General features: G+C 40.0%; 2 protein-coding genes across 2 annotated transcripts; both read right to left on the reverse strand.

Annotated features, from left to right (window-relative positions):
- Window positions 1-3,637: 3,637 nt before the first annotated feature.
- LOC102237807 (2-oxoglutarate receptor 1-like) lies at window positions 3,638-7,289 on the reverse strand. Its single transcript, XM_005808081.3, has 2 exons — window positions 6,637-7,289; window positions 3,638-5,124 (listed from the first exon to the last, which is right to left on the reverse strand). Exon 2 carries the CDS (start codon window positions 5,113-5,115, stop codon window positions 4,126-4,128), a length of 990 nt encoding a protein of 329 aa, XP_005808138.1. The 5' UTR covers window positions 5,116-5,124; window positions 6,637-7,289; the 3' UTR covers window positions 3,638-4,125.
- A 508-nt stretch (window positions 7,290-7,797) lies between these two features.
- On the reverse strand, window positions 7,798-14,676 carry LOC102236346 (kelch-like protein 41b). The gene is made up of 6 exons (XM_005808075.2): window positions 13,342-14,676; window positions 12,415-12,572; window positions 11,926-12,033; window positions 10,778-10,963; window positions 10,019-10,165; window positions 7,798-8,269 (listed from the first exon to the last, which is right to left on the reverse strand). Exons 1-6 carry the CDS (start codon window positions 14,449-14,451, stop codon window positions 8,158-8,160), a joined length of 1,821 nt encoding a protein of 606 aa, XP_005808132.1. The 5' UTR covers window positions 14,452-14,676; the 3' UTR covers window positions 7,798-8,157.
- Between the last annotated feature and the right edge of the window lie 1,340 nt (window positions 14,677-16,016).

Below are 16,016 nucleotides of genomic sequence, written 5' to 3' on the forward strand. Positions count from 1 at the left end.
GTACCATTAGGCCATTGATCACTGGGCTCTTTGCTTCCAAATTGATCATTTAAACTTCAATTGGCCGTGATTCTGCTGCAGCAGAAAATAGAAGAAGCTGAAGGCTTTGTTTTTTTTCCTCTCCCCACCCCCACCCACCCACTGCAATCTGAGAACCGTGCAGCTCGACGGACGCTCCATTTTCGCTCCAGTAGAAAAACAATCAGGTTTTGCAAATTTCCACAGACAGCAAACCTTTAAAAGTTAGGTGCTGGGGCGATTGCCTAAAATTAATATCCTGGCGCCGGCGCCTGTGATACGCACTTCCTGACGGCTCCGTGATACGCTCCAGAGGAGGAAAAAAGTGTAACGTCGAGATCAATTTGGAGGCAAAAACAGAATATCCATAGACTAAAATAGCTTTTCCATTCCCGGCTGTCGACTCGACCTGCACAGCGTTTAGGAGAGAAACATTTTACAAATCCGTAATAACAAGCCTCGTTTCTACTGCGTGCACCTGCTCACTGAAGATGGGAATCTTAAAAACCCAAATCCAGACAAAGGAAACCACATCCGGATGAATTATTGGCTGAAAAACCAGCTCGTCTTTTGTGAAGATATAAACCCATTTAACACATTAAAAAAATATTGCAACAAGTTGTAACACATTTAAAGTATTGCAACAAATTGAGACATGTTTAAGTATGCAGATTTTTATTTCCTAGACTTTGAGTAAAATGTAGCAAACTTCCACAGGAGACATAACTAACTGTTTCTGGACAAAATGAATTTATCTGAAACACTAAGACAAATGGGATTACAGTCAAACTCCCAGCAATATTAAACATGCACTTATTTGATATCTAGAGACATTTACGTGTAATCATTCTAGAAGGTGAAATGTAAAGATTACAATCTCCAGAACTATACATTAAGACTGTGGGGTTTTTTTTCTTATTCATTGTTTTTTGTTTAATTTACAACACTTTTTTAGTTCTTAAATAAATTGTCCAAAACGTATACCTGAACAGAAATTCTAGAAAATCACATCAACTTATTGGGGTCACTTTGGGGGCCATGTTTACTGAAGAAGAGTCTGCTTGCAAAGCAAAAGAAAGTCTTATCTTTTAATTTTTTTTAAATGGTTTGAATTATAACAATAAAAAGATAAATATTTAAGGATTTAATGAGCAAAATGCTTTTTCCAACACGCTTGCCAAGCATTTTGTTAGAACAAACATGTGAGCGTCTGTTACCATGAGATTATATTTAACTGCGTTTATATAGCATTAAGTCATTTCAAAAAGCTTTAACTTACCTTCCTTCTACTGAGGAGCCGATCTGTTTACTCAACTAGATGAATAAACAGCAGCAATTTCTCTTTATGTTGATCATTTTTAGAGGCTGAAACACTACAAGCAAAATAGACGTCATGTGAAAGATTATAAAATCTGGACAATTAATTTATTTCCAATAAGACAGACCTTATTGTTATATTTAATGTGGTCTTTCCCTGTAGTCTTCTAGGTTTAACTCTCATCTGAAGATTATTTGCATACCATCAATGTAGGGACAACCCAGTGTCTCTAACTCATAATATGCAGTCTGGCTTTTCTTGCCAACAACTCTGAGCAACTGTGCAATCAATGTAAATATTGTGCACTGGGACGTCTGGGCCTTCAGAAGCCCAACTGAATTCAGTGTCCTTCATCAGTGTGGAATTTTTCATCTGTTGCTAGATGAGATGAAGGATTTGGAATGATAATTCTAAAATGTCTTGATACGAAATCTAAACCGTGTTTTTGACATTTGAGGTGCAAACTTTCCCAAATTTATGGATAGTGAGACTGTAACCCATCTTAAGATCCACATTGAAGAGAGCACCGCCGATGGTTAGTCTGATCTCACCGTCACTTCCTGAATGAGCAAATCAAGCTGCCGCTAATAACAGGAAAGGGAAGATCATCAACATCCTACATATCATATATAAAAATTGTCCACAACAAATTACAAAAATGCAAAACAAAAACTGTGTCATTTTGGTTAAACGTTCTTTCCAAATATCGATTAACACATTTTCTCAATATGCCCAAAATACCTCTAAGTTGTTTGTTTTTTATCCTTCAGAAAGGTTTGCATCACGTGACTTTATCACTTAGCGATTAAAATTTTTAAATAATTATTCAATATTTTATAAAGGCATTTAACTTCCAAATATATATATATATATATATATATATATATATATATATATATATATATATATATATATATATATATATATATAGTAGTTTCCGGAAGTTCTGGAACCAAACAGAAAAAAAATAAACGTAGTTAGCGGTGACTAACTAGAGCGTTCACATTACCAGCCAAAATGTTACAAGTTTTGCAATATATGCTTTGGCTTTAAAGTGTCAGCTATTAAAGCCATACACTAAGACATGAAAACAGCTCTGACGTTGTGAATAAAATATTTTTTCTGGTTAATTTACATCCGCCGGTCCTCTTCTCTGTAGCAGAAAATCTCGTCCTCAAACACCACGCGCAGATCCTTTACGCTCTTGACTACTGGCGCGAGCCACAGCAACTTCTTCTGTTATTGTGTTAGTTATTGTTTCAACATTCCGGTTATGTGCATTACTGCCACCATCTGGTTTGGTCTGACGATTACTGTTTTGTTTTTTTTAGGTGTGCTGTCAGAAACTTAATCACAAAAATAGGGTGATGCTGCACACGGAGAGTGTTGAAAGAAATGTCGCCAAAAGCTGATTATTTCAAAAATGTTCACATCCCACAGAGAATTAGAGAACATAAGATGCATTTAGGGGTCGGAAAGCTGGCGCAACCCTGTGGAGGAGTTGTGAGCAACTCTCCTTTACCACATTGCTTTCAGTTTTAATTTCATATTTAACATACTTAAACTTTGACAGTTTTTTTGTTTTATTTTTTCTTTTTTACCATTTTGTGTTGTGTTTGGGTTAAATATCCTTGTCATACCCAAAGGTGGCTAAGTTTCAACTATCTGACACACGGTTAACAATTTCTGCTGCAAGATCTTTGCTGATATCTGCCACGCTTGGCATCATGTTAACGTAGACTTGCAATCTGCCAAAAGTCATTTTAGTCATTATTGTATCTTTTCCCAAACATTCTGAGTGCCCTTTAAAAATGTAGTTGGAGATATAAGAGCTCATAAACAAGACTGTTTGAGGATGCCATAGCCTTGGGGGAGCTGATATCAACTTGTAGTAAAAAGAGATATAATATGTCTTTTATAATTTATAACGAGGAACGTAATAAAAACATTAACCTAAGTCATGGCTGAATCATAACCTTGTTGCATTGAGGACATGCAAAAACTTAGCACAGCTGTGGCTCAGAATGAGGGGGAAAGTTAAACCATATTGGTTGCACTCAAACCTATATCTAATAAATTTCTATTTGAAATTTATTAAAAATAGGAACAAGATCAACGTTTATGCCTGAATGTTCATTAGGTGGGTTTTACGTGGGTTCTCCACCATAAAAATCATCAAAACAAATGTAAGACTAAAATATGTTTCCACAAGCCAGTCAGCAGTGTGATTCAACTATACCTGAAAGAAACATTTTACATATTTAGTTGAACTGTATTTTATTTATTTAGGGTAATAAATCAGTGTAAAAGGTGCTCAGTACAACTGTTCACATTTTTGAGACTTTTATTTGTTATTTTTGAAAACAGTGTGTAGCTTTCTTTCCATTTCACAAAGTGTGCTGGTCTGTGACATTAGATCTTAGAAAACTGCATTGATGTTTACAGTTTTTTAAAGTGACAAGATCTATAACAGGCAAAAGGGTTATTAGTAATTTGGCAAGGTACAGCAAAATGTGACAGAAACTGGCTAGAGTTCAAAACTGGAAACATACCACTCAACTAAGATAAAATGACTACATATTAAGCATACACATTTATTTATAGTCAGAGCAACAATTAGAAAGCTTAAATTAACCCAGGTAATTTGCTAATCTATTGTCTCATTGATGCAAACTCTGGTGACATTCACATACTGTCTGAAATTGTTGGCAAATGCCAAATAACACTAACTATCCAATTTTGACGTGACAAATTATGCTCTCTAGTGTCCGTTCAGTAAAAAAAAGTCATTAGTTGTTTGTCATGCCAATCTCAGCCCGGTGAACGATGTTCAGGTGGAGCAGGGACGTTGCCTTGGCGAGCCATTGTTCCCGGCAAAAAATGTCCACAAAGGCCTTTCTGAAGTTGTCTCCTGAGAGAGTGTACAAAGCCAGGTTAAAGAATGTGTTGAGTCCCGCCAGAGGCCTTGAGATAATATAAGCTGCTTTCACGACATATTTCGTGCACTTTGTTGCTGAATTTGTTCGAATTTCCACCCACAACACTCGTAAGATGTGGTACGGCAGGTAGCACATTGCAAACACCACCAGGATTAGGACGATGACACGCCGCGCTCGCATCCTGCAGGAGCTGGTGGCGCTGGATCCACTAGTGAGCCGTTTCACAATGCCGATGTAACAGACGAACACCAGCATTGAGGGTAGAACAAACCCAAACGCAGTGAGCAACCAGTTGTACTCCCGAATGCTACCGACTGACTCTATGTTAGCAAAGTCAATGCAAAATGTCATGTTGTCCTTGTGGGTCAGTGATATGATGGTAAGCATTGGTGTGACTTCAGCAGCTGAGACAATCCAGACAACCAAGCAGGCAACGATTCCCCAAACCTTCTGTTGCACCTCTACCACTCTCAGCGGCTGGATCACCACCAAAAAACGGAAAACCGCAACACAGGACAAGGACAGGATGCTCCCGTACAGGTGGAAATGAAACGCAAACCGCACAAAGCGGCACATGAAGTCGCCGAGCATCCATGACTCCCCGTTGCTGTAGTAGTAGACCAAAAAAGGCATGGAGAGGACATAGAAGAGATCCGTTAGCGCCAGGTTGACCATGATGATGCTGCTGCTCTTCCATGGACGCAGCTTTGTCAGGTAAATGCCTATGGATGTAATGTTCCCCACGAGGCCCACAACAAAGATGACGCCATAAGCAACAGATAGGTAGTAACGTTTCAGGAGTACTTCCAGGTCAGTGCAGCTGTCACTGAGCCCAGCCATGAAAAACCCCTATTGGAAAAAAAAAATGAAACACTAGGTCATTACCAGAAAAAGGTGGTACAACATTTATTTTGTCCTAAAAAAAAAGAGCCGAGAAAGGGGCATTGGCCACTATAAGCTGCTTATTTTTGACGAGACATTGGCACGTCCTACTCCTAACGCTAACATCAACTTATTGCTACATTTAAATTAAAGTTAAAGTCTAATCACAACTAAATCTTATGCTTTAGTTACATTTGCTACATTCACGTTTGAATCCACTAATACTTAGTCAAATTAATGTTAAAGTCAAGCTAAAACTTGTGGTGGAGAAAGTTTCTGTAGCCAGAGTTTACCATTTTATTTAAGTACAACTTAACTTTTAAACTTACATAATTTCTAAAGAGAAACATTGCATTATCTACTCAAACAAAAGGTGTCAAGCAAGTTACACTGGTTTAATTCTTTAATTTATTAGTGTAGAATGGCCAAGGAACATCTGGTTGAGGACGTTTGAAACGAAAATTTACGCTAATGAAAAAATCAAGTCTGATAGCTAGCTAGCCGAGCATTTTAGCTGACAAAGTCATTGATGTAGTCAACGACCATCTTAACGACTTCTTATTTTGTTTTCATTTTAGCAAGAACAACAAACCAATGTGAATAAAACAATATCAATTTGTTAGAATTTAGTTAATTTCAAACTATATTTTAGCTAAAGCTAGCTGAGCTTTAGCCAGGCTAAAATATAGTTTTAAAATATAACTTCAGTGTTAAAGTTGTGTGGCTTTGACAAAAAGAAAAAGGAGAAAGAAATCAACAGAAATAATTATAGTGACTTTCTTACTGGATTATTGGATAAATCCTAAATGAGTTTGTTGGTCAAATGTAGGCAATTCAAAGTAAAGGTTGATTATTTTCACAACTTTTTGAATGTGCTACTGCTTAATTTGTAAAATAATTCTATGTTATTGTACACTAAACAAAGCTTGCACTCCAAAAGGTGATGTTCATAATATATATAATATATAAACATGTTCACAAGCCAATAGCCAGACCAGGGTTATTGTTAGGGTCACCAACTATGCAGGTCAAGGTTAGGTTGTCAACACTGTTATGTGAGTTAAAAAAAACTAAAAAAAAAGCTAGATTTGAAACTCTGCTCCCATATCTGTCATTACAGGGTCAGCAGCAATTACTGAAGAAGGGAGAAAAGATAAAGCAGGACTGAAAAGCAAGAGGTGAGCAGAGCGGGCAAGAAAGGAAACAATCACGCCGTCTCAGTGGGAAAGAAGCAAACAATATCTCGTTTCCTTGTCAACAGCTTGGTTTGTGAAAGCCTCTCAGGATCTCACAGCTGTAGCTCCGCTTGAGAAACATTTCCTATTATGGATTTGAGATGTACAACGTGCAGCTTACATGTCACAAATTGACACAGACGTAAAGGTAGGAACATTCATCTGCTACTGCAGCTGTAAGACATTTCAAAATCACAGTAAAAATTGAAAGAAATATATAGATATATATTTTTTTAAAACTTACTTTTAACTACTGCGTCCTCATCAGCTTCCAGCCCAGGTCCTCAAATGTGTCGTCTTTGTTTTCACTGCCATTTCTTCATCTCTGCACCTCCCACTCACTACACTTCCAGTCTTCCACACCCAGGGGGGGAAACTCCAGCATTTTTTTCAGCTTGCAGACGCACCGTTGCGTGATTCACCTTTAGCGTCTGCGGCACAACATTCCTGTGTCACACTCGGAACCGATCAAGGTCCGGTTTCATGCGAATTAACAGGAAATGAGTGCGATAGATTTCATTTTGTTTGCTCAGGAAACAAGGGCCTCAATTGAGGTCTTTGTTCATTTTTCTCTCAAGAAGACACGCGGGGCTGCGCAGAGTTTGGCCCCTGGCATGGACCGCTGCTGTCAAGTTTTGTCATTAAAATAACAAGAGAGTGTGGGAAGTTTTGCAAAAAGCAAAGGCTCATTGTGTTAAACCGCAACCAGCTCAAAACAAACAAAAAGAAAAAAACTCTTCAGCCATTAACTTGTTGGCACTAAAGTGCTTCTTCTATTGACTCAGATTTTGAAGGTCAGCTTTTTTATTTCAGACTATTGAAAATTTCAGACTATTTTCAAAGGATTGTTTTCACAAAAAAATTAATAGATTACAATTGCCTAATTAAAACAAAACGTCACTTCAAAAAAAAAAAAAAAAAAGAAGATAAAACTAATAAAGCTGAGTTGCAACTCCTAAGCATGGTGGTGGCGCATCATGCTGTGGAATTGCTAGTAGTAATACAAAGCAAATTGCATAATTAGGTGTAAATTTATACTAATTTCCTTTTTACTAAAATAATTTAAATTAAACCATTTTTTGCAGCTATTGGTTCCAACTCGGCACATTATCCCTGAATGTTTTCCCAACTGTGTGTTTCGTCCTGCCAGTCCTGTTGGCACCTTGATAAATGTGACCTTGTGTATGAAGGTCATTACTTGGTCTTTTCGCGTCAAGGCGACCGTCGCCGTTTAGTCTTCACTTCCTTATTTGCCCTGAAGGTCTCTACAAATGCGCTGCCATCACTTATTTGTTATCACAACAAACAAGTGATGTTTTGTTTAAAAAAAAAAAAAAAAAGCATAGTATTTTAAGAACTCTTCCTCGGAAAGCACAAGAAAAAAATAAAGAAAGAAAAGCAGAGGCAGGAAGGAGAAGTTTTTTTTTTATTATTATTATTATTTATAAAAGACGAGCTAAAATTGTGTAAACAGAGATTTGGAGAGCCAACTAAATTGTGACTCCTTTTTTTTTTTATGCTGAGGGGATGAGGCGTCTTTGAAGCAGCAGCTGAAAGGAGCTTTCATCGTACAGATAAAAATCATCTGAGTTCAGAGAAGAAAAAAAAAAATTAATGTCAAAGATCAACCCAGCGCCTTAGAAGCATTTCACAGGAGGAGGAAGAAGAAGATGAGGAGGAGGAGGAGGAGGAGGGAGAGGTGGAGGAGGAGGTGGTCTTTGGAAGCTGTTAAATAGATGGGGCCCCAGACTTAAAATGATTCCGTCTACAACTTGGGCATCCTGGCAGCGTTGAGGCGGACGGACACACAGGAGGAGCCTGCTGCATAGCGCATCTCCCTCAGCATGCCGCTCCACTGCTTCTTGTCATCCTCATACCTGATAGGAACAGGAGAAGAGTCGCCACTGAAAACAAGTACAGTATTTAAAAACCAAAAGGGATTTTAGAGTGTATTCCCTATTCGCAATTCTAATAATTGAAATTTAAATGAAGCAAGTCAGTTTGGAAAGCTAATGGGTAATAGTAGCTAAATTTGAGCATCTCTTTGATTCAGTGGTGTATTATTGTACATCAACAATAAGGCAGGATTTAAAGACTACATTTACCTAAATGGTAAAAGTTAGGAGCCTGCGTTTGGAAAACTTGAGTTGTTGGAGACAAATTTATGTTTGCATCCAGCTTTAGCTAGCTTAGCAACAGTGCTAATGCTAATGTGAAATGTGCTAGCAAGGGCAGCATAACCAAGTGAATGTTATATTTAAAAGCAAGAATGTAAAGTATGAAGCATAAATACTCAATTAGTGATTATTTTTTTTGGTTTTCAAAGTAGATAAGGCATTTTAAAACTTAGTTCTTTCTAAATCTCTAGATCTCGTCAAGATGGCGCCGGCGCAGCTGGCTGCCTGCAGACGCAGCTCCCGTCGTGTGTGTTAATCTGTGTATATTTGCTGTAACCGATTAATGATCCATGCTTGAAGAACCCATGGATCATCAGTTGGGCTTTCCACAATGGCTGGATGTGGTTCTGTCACTGTTCTCCGCGTTCTTCTGCTACTTTTTATACTCTTGGTTGCGGAGAACCTCGCCGAGCGGAGTAGCGGCATTGTTTGCTGGCGTGAACAGCTGATTGCGCTGTGTGGGCCTCTGCTGCTGCCCGGAGACGGGCCTGTGGTTCCAGAGGAGTTACGGAGGAGACGACGGGGCTGCGGGTCTGGAGTTAAACGGAGGGAGAAGAGGAGACGGCGCATTTAAGGCCAGCGGTACCGGCGATTATTGTGGGGAACATGAGGTCTTTGGGAAATAGGACAGACGAACTCACGGCGCTGGTTAGGACCCAGAAGGAGTACAGGGAGTGCAGTATCTTCTGCTTCACGGAAACCTGGCTGCACTCGCTTATTCCGGACTACAGCGTGGAGGTCCCTGGATTTCCTTTCCAAGAGTCGGAAGAAGAAGGGCGGCGGGATTGCACTTTATGTGAGTGAGAGGTGGTGTAATCCCGGTCATGTTAACGTGAAGGAAGAGATTTGTAGCTCGGACATTGAACTTCTGGTTGTGGGAATCCAGCCGTATTATTTACCGAGGGAGTTTACATCCGCCATTTTGATCACTGTTTACATTCCCCCATCAGCTGATGCAGCGGTGGCCTGTGACGTCATCAGCTCTGACACAGCCAAACTCCAGACTCAACACCCGGATGTTGTTATTGTGTCTTGTCTCTTGTCTTGTCTTGTCTCTATGCTGTAACTGCGAAGTAATTTCCCTGCTGGGATGAATAAAGTACTTCTATTCTATTCTATTCTATTCTATTCTATTCTAAATAAATGTAAAGGCTTTAAACAGGAGGTACAACAATACAATACAGGCAAGACAATACAAATACTTTACAAATAAGTGATGTTTTGTTTAAAAAAAAAAAAGCATAGTATTTTAAGAATTCTTCCATCCACTATGTGAGTGGAATTAGCTTTAAGTGCTAATTTAGTGTCAGACATACTATGACAGACATATTAATGTAATAATATTATTAATAGTGTTGTACTGTAAGGAGGTAGATTAGTGACCCTCAAAATTGATTCATTTCTTCTTATTGAAACAGTTTACTTAATCAGTCTTTGTTGAGGACTTACTGCCAGACATCGGTGACCTCAGTGGGAGCCACCTCCTTGTTCTCCATCTGAACCATGGCGAAGCCGCCCACGGCGTACAGCAGGCCGCCGGTGCTCACCAGGTTGATGGAGCTCCTCTCCTGGGGGAACTCCGTGAAAGGTTCCCACCTGCGGAGACACGGCAAACCAGGGTGGGGGGACCGTCACACTGCTGGTTCACACCTGTTTCTGACCTGTTCACTGGACGTGGTTTGGCGTAGAAAACATCGACAAACCTGATAACTTTATCTTCTTTTTCATGCCCAGATATGCAAGCAGATTGTGCCATTTTGTAATTGGACAAATAATAATAGTAAAAAACACAACTAAAAAACTAAAGTAAAATTCACACTTTTTATGTACATCCTAGTGTTATCAATGCAGCAAAGCTAGCCACAACAGAAAACTAGCAAAGAAGCAGTTGAAAGCTGAAATAAACCTTCTCTTTAAAAGATATGAGATTATTAAAATATGTTCATTTTGTTTAACGTTTGGCGACAATTTAGGCAAATAAATATTATGCATTTAAAAGTTTAAAATATTGATTATGTTGAGGGAAATTGCTTTCATTTTGGTGATTACAGCTGGCAAAAAAGGAATAATTAGGGTTCGTTCGCAGAATATGGAGCTCTGTGAAAAGATAAAGCATAACCACCTTTATTAGGTGGTAGAAAATGATGCTACCAGTGATGTTAAAAAAACAAACAAAGAGGTCATGGACATTTTAGGAGTTGAACGTACTTGTTCGTTGTGAAGTCGTAGGCCTCACATGAGGCGGTGAGGCCCTCCTCGTTCACTCCGCCAGCCACCACCATCTTTCCCTTGTGGATGACGGCTCCGAACATGGCTCTGGGTGTTTTCATGGCCGCCATCTCCCTCCACTCAGACTGCTTGTGGTTGTACACAAACACTTTGTTGAGAGCTTTGCTGCGGAGGGGCACAAGCAGCGATGAATGTGGGTGAATGTGGGTCTAAAGGCGTCAAAGATCAGCTAGAAATATTTTTTCACATCAAACATCAAAAACTTGTCCTTCTTTTTTCCTTCAACAAGGCACTGAGAAAGAAAGAAAACCTCTAAAAGAAAGACACATTATAGCATGGAAGCTAACAATAAGATAAAGACATAACCAGTGTCAATGACTTAAAATATTCATTTGAATGTAACAGGAAGACAATGTCAACGTTAACATTTTGTCACATCACACCCACCAACTTGGATGCATCTTTAGGTTTTATATGGCAGACGGACACAATATCACATAATTGTGAATTGGAAAGAATTGTTTTTATATATGAAATTAAAATGTTCTGCCATAAATTAAATCCACTGTGTGCAAATTTGGCAAACATGGTAGCAGCAGCAGCAGCAGCATGCTACAGGAATAAACACTGTATTTATTAATGCAGTGTGTAACGTAGATAGGGGAAAACAATCTAATGTTTTTTATTTTTAGTCAGACAATTCTATGTTTTGTTAAATGAACTTAAAATGTGTATTTTATTGGTTATATGTTCGATTCTTTTGTCTAACAGCTCAGTTTTCGTCTTCGCCATGAGGTTACTGGCAGCTGAAATCGCTGGACTATTATTAGTCATAGCATTTAATTCAAGTAAGTTTATTAGCCGCAGCGTCATCATTCCTGGAAAACAGAGTGATTTATCCGCCAGTTCTGTGGAAACAAACAAACAGTAGTTATGTGAAACCTGTAAAAAAGAGTCGCAGGTTTGGATTTTCCTCTTATTGTTGTGTGTTAGAAAACCCTGGACTGTGGCTCTGTAATTGTCTGAGATGTGTATCCTGCAGTTTTCCCGGCTCGCAGCGTGATGGACCAGGAACAGCAGCTGTTCACGGCGTTAGCGCGGATACACAGACACATCCACACACTCACTTGTCATCTGTTTTTCCTCCGATGCAGTAGATCAGTCCTTTGTGTGACACGACGGCGTGGCCGTGAATCTTCAGAGGAAGCTTTTTCGTTTCAGTCCATTTCATCTTCCTAAAGAATGGCACATGTGTGGAAAGGTGAAAATATGATGCAATATTCGGGTATACAGTATTTCTGTCCAAGTTTAAACAACACTTTAGTTATAACATTGACTCCTGAGTTTTGTTTTTTCACAATCATTTACACATCATAAATTTGCATGTACCGACCACGGTGAAGCTCATTAGAGAACTTGAGACTAAATAAAAAACATATTTATACATATGGATTTATATACACTTTTTTTTTCAGTACTAAGAGAGCTGTTTATTTTTCTGAAGTTAATTATCACCTGAGAAAGTGTGTGTGAAGTGAGAGACACAGTGGGGGGGCGGGAGGGACAAATGTGAGAAGAAGGCGCAGCATGAAAAGAAAAAAACTAAAACCACTGACTCAACATCGTAGCACATCACAGTGTCCAGCGACTCGTTGGTCTGCAGGTCCTTTCCAGCCACAGCGAACAGCAGGTTCTGGCTCTCACCGATGTTGAAAAGGCATCGTGGAGAAGGCATGGGTGGCATGGCAACCCACTCAGATGTGAGGGGATCAAACTAAGGCGCAAATAAATGACACAATAAAAGACTAGAACCCTTATATGTATTGGTTACTGTGACAAAATGAGCATAAAAGGCCCCATAGGCAACATAGATTTCACTGGAAGCCTTCTGTTTACTGAAAATGTATTTGTCTTTTGAGTTTTTTAAATCCCCTGAGAAGCCAAAAGGGACTAAGTTAGATTGACAACAACACTTTCTAAGAAGGCTGTCATGTAAGCTAACGGTACATGTGTCATTTACAGAAAACATATTTCAAAAATACTGCCAATGTTTATCACAATTGCAAATAAAATGCTCTTTGTTAAGAGCTTAAAATCAGAAAGTAGCTACAACAGTAGCTAGATAGTTGTCTATCTAATATGAGGCTATAGGTAGCTAGAGAGAAGAAACTGTAGCTTCGATAAGTGCTTAGGTGGAAAAAAGAATCAATTGTACTTCAGAGAGCCAAACCAAATTAACCTTCATTTAAATGCTGATTTTCAGATTCGTATCCCAAATTTAACCCAAGTTAAAATGTAATGAATTGAATACATTTAGCATGTCTTCAAGAATGTGGTCATTCTTGAAGACATGCTAAGCTATGCAAAACTTCCTGTTTTATGAGTCTAGCAATTAACAGAATAGGCGTGGTAATAATCTTTTCAAAAAAATCTTCCCAAGGAAGCCACTGTAAGATTATTTCCAAGATGGACATTGTGTGAATTTACCCAACTGAAGGCTAAATGGCCCAACAACTTATTTGGGTAATTCAGGAGATGCTCACCAAGTAGAAGTAGCATTGCAAAGGCACGTCCTTGTTATCCTCATCCACAAACAGTCCTCCAATGATGTAGAGCTGGTTCTGTTGCGTCACCAAGCTAACGTGGTTCCGGGGAACCTGCTCTGACATTGAAGCAAGGAAGCATTCGTTCTCAATGACGTCGTACGCCACCGCTGCTGTGTCATTGATCATCAAGACGAAGTCGCGAGTGAACATGCCATGTCTGCGGTCGTTATTGAGGAAACCGGGGAATGGGCTATCTTCATCCTCTCCTTCCTTCCCTGCTCCCTCCTCACCCTCTTTCTTCACGGGTTTGTCGGGAAGTTTCCCCTTGAAGGCGTCCTTGATGACCTGGATCATCTTCTGGAGTTCCGGGTCAACTTTAATGATCTCGTCATTCTCCACTTTTTCTTTGAAGTACTTCTCCGGCATCAGTCGGAAGCGGATGCAGTTGAAGGCGTCCTTCAGGGTCTTAACACGTTTCTCCTTGTCGTGGCGGGCCCAGGCCATGACCGCCTCAAACACCAGCTCCTCTTTCTCAACGTTCAGCGAGTCCCCGCCTATGACTGCGAACAGTTCATGGGCCGCAAGCTTGAGGAATTCCTCATCCTTGTGAAGAAGCTCAAAGCGATCTGCGATGTAATTCCGTGCCGCAACGGCGAGTCTGGGACAGTTGAGGACCAGGCCCATCCTGAAGATGGCCATGCAGTTACCCAGCGAGAGTTTCTTTTGAAGATAATTGACGCAGACTGTGAAGACAGAAGGGATTTGGAATCTGTTTGCCACAGCGATGATATCTTGCACATTGTCATCAGTGAGGTCAATCTCAGCAGAGTAGAGGTACTGGATAATCATGTCCAGGACAGAGGGGTTGACGTCATCTAGAACTACCTCTTTGGTGTTTTCCACCTCCTTTCCATCCTCAGTGAAGAAGATATCCCTGAAGTAAGGGCTGCACGCGGCCATGATTAGCCGATGGCATGGGAAACTACGGTCGCCCACTTTCAGGGTACAGTCCACAAACTTGTTCTCATTGAGAAGCTCCTTCAGCCCGTCTTGGAGCAAAGTGCTCTGAAACAGCCGCAGCTCCTCCTTTATGGCGTTGGGGTCCATAGCTTGTTCAAAGAGGGGTAAGGGCACCAAAACAAAAGTGTCTATGGACAACGGAAGGAGATGGTCGCCAAAGGTCCTTTTGGCAGTAAGTCCTGGCTAGAAAAGGCTGAGCAGAGAAAGGGTTCCTGGTGTGAAGACCGTGCAATTCAATCCACCCCCCTCTAAAAATAGCTCCTCCTAACCCCAGCATGCTTCAGTGGAATCTCAATGGGCCAAATCAGAGAACAGCCCCAGCGTTGGACTCCAGCACCTGCCGCTGCAGACTGAAAGTAGCAACTGCTGGGATGTTCGGCTGGAGACACGCCACCATGATTCAGCTCCCAGAGTGTCATGTGGTCCATTTAGAGCAAAGACAATGCTGTCAAAGCCCCCCAAATAGCTCCCGTATAGCTAAAGTTACACATGGGTGAGAGGATATTCAGAGCACCGGCTGTCATATTCAGAAATATGTTCTGTTCTTTAGACGTCAATTCATTTTCCAGTTCGCATGGAGTTTAAAATCACCCACGAAGTGACCAAGAGTAGAGATTTCACTTCAAGAGGAATAAATTATCACAGCACTAGTCTATATTAGATCAAATCTGCCTCTTACAGTCATCCACTGCTTCCCAATTTTTTTAATTACAGTAAATAGTTTGACTGTTGACCTTTTCTACTGTGAGACAGTGATTAACATTTCACATGATCTAATTAGCTCTAATCCTGTTATAAGTTGCATTACACGTTGTCCACATCCACAATCCGGCAAAATATTTGTTCATGAAAGGTTTTGTTTATCATAACGCGTGATTTCCTCCTTATCTGCATGTTGCATACGCTTTGTTTTCTTGTTACCCATCTTAGCGTTAATTAGCAGACACTGGAGAGACACACTGAGCTATAATTGGACCTGAAAAGTTTCTAGTGTGGCAGCTGTGAGAAAAAACAGGTGAGAGTCGCACAAACAAGTGGCAATTTCCACAATAAGTAAGATGAGTTGTTTTTTTTCTTCCTGTGTGCATGTCTCAAAACAACGCAGTCGGAGATTTTCATTTTAGAACTAGAAACATTTCCTTTCGTTGCTGACATAAATGACGTCTGGGTGCTTGCAGCCACGTTTTCCCTGTGAAATGGTAATAAATGCCATAAATAATGTGTCTGGATCGATAGCCGCTTATTTGATTCGGTCTTATTTCTGCAGCCTGATGGTGAAGTTTGAAGAGGCCGTAGAGTTGGGCAACATTTCTCTGGCGGGCTGCACTAAAGATAGATCAGACTGCGCCACATGTTGAGGAGTCGCTAAAATGTAATTTAAGCAGAAGGGGAGAGCTGATGTGCGTAAGAGAGCTCTGCTGCTTCCTTAAAGCTACAGAGATATTTAGGAAACATTAGGCTGTGATGCCGTTACACTGATTTGCAAAAGCGTTCACACTGTTTCCATATGTTTAACAGGGATTTTATATGACAGAAAGTTGTGCATTTTAACTTGTAACGTGGAAGGAATTTAATAGTTCTCAGTTTACTGGCTCAGTCAGATTAAACGTAGATTTTTAATTGAATTTCAATCAGGACTTTGACTAGGCCAT

This window comes from Xiphophorus maculatus, chromosome 24 (assembly GCF_002775205.1).
Source record: "Xiphophorus maculatus strain JP 163 A chromosome 24, X_maculatus-5.0-male, whole genome shotgun sequence".
NCBI lineage: Eukaryota > Metazoa > Chordata > Actinopteri > Cyprinodontiformes > Poeciliidae > Xiphophorus > Xiphophorus maculatus.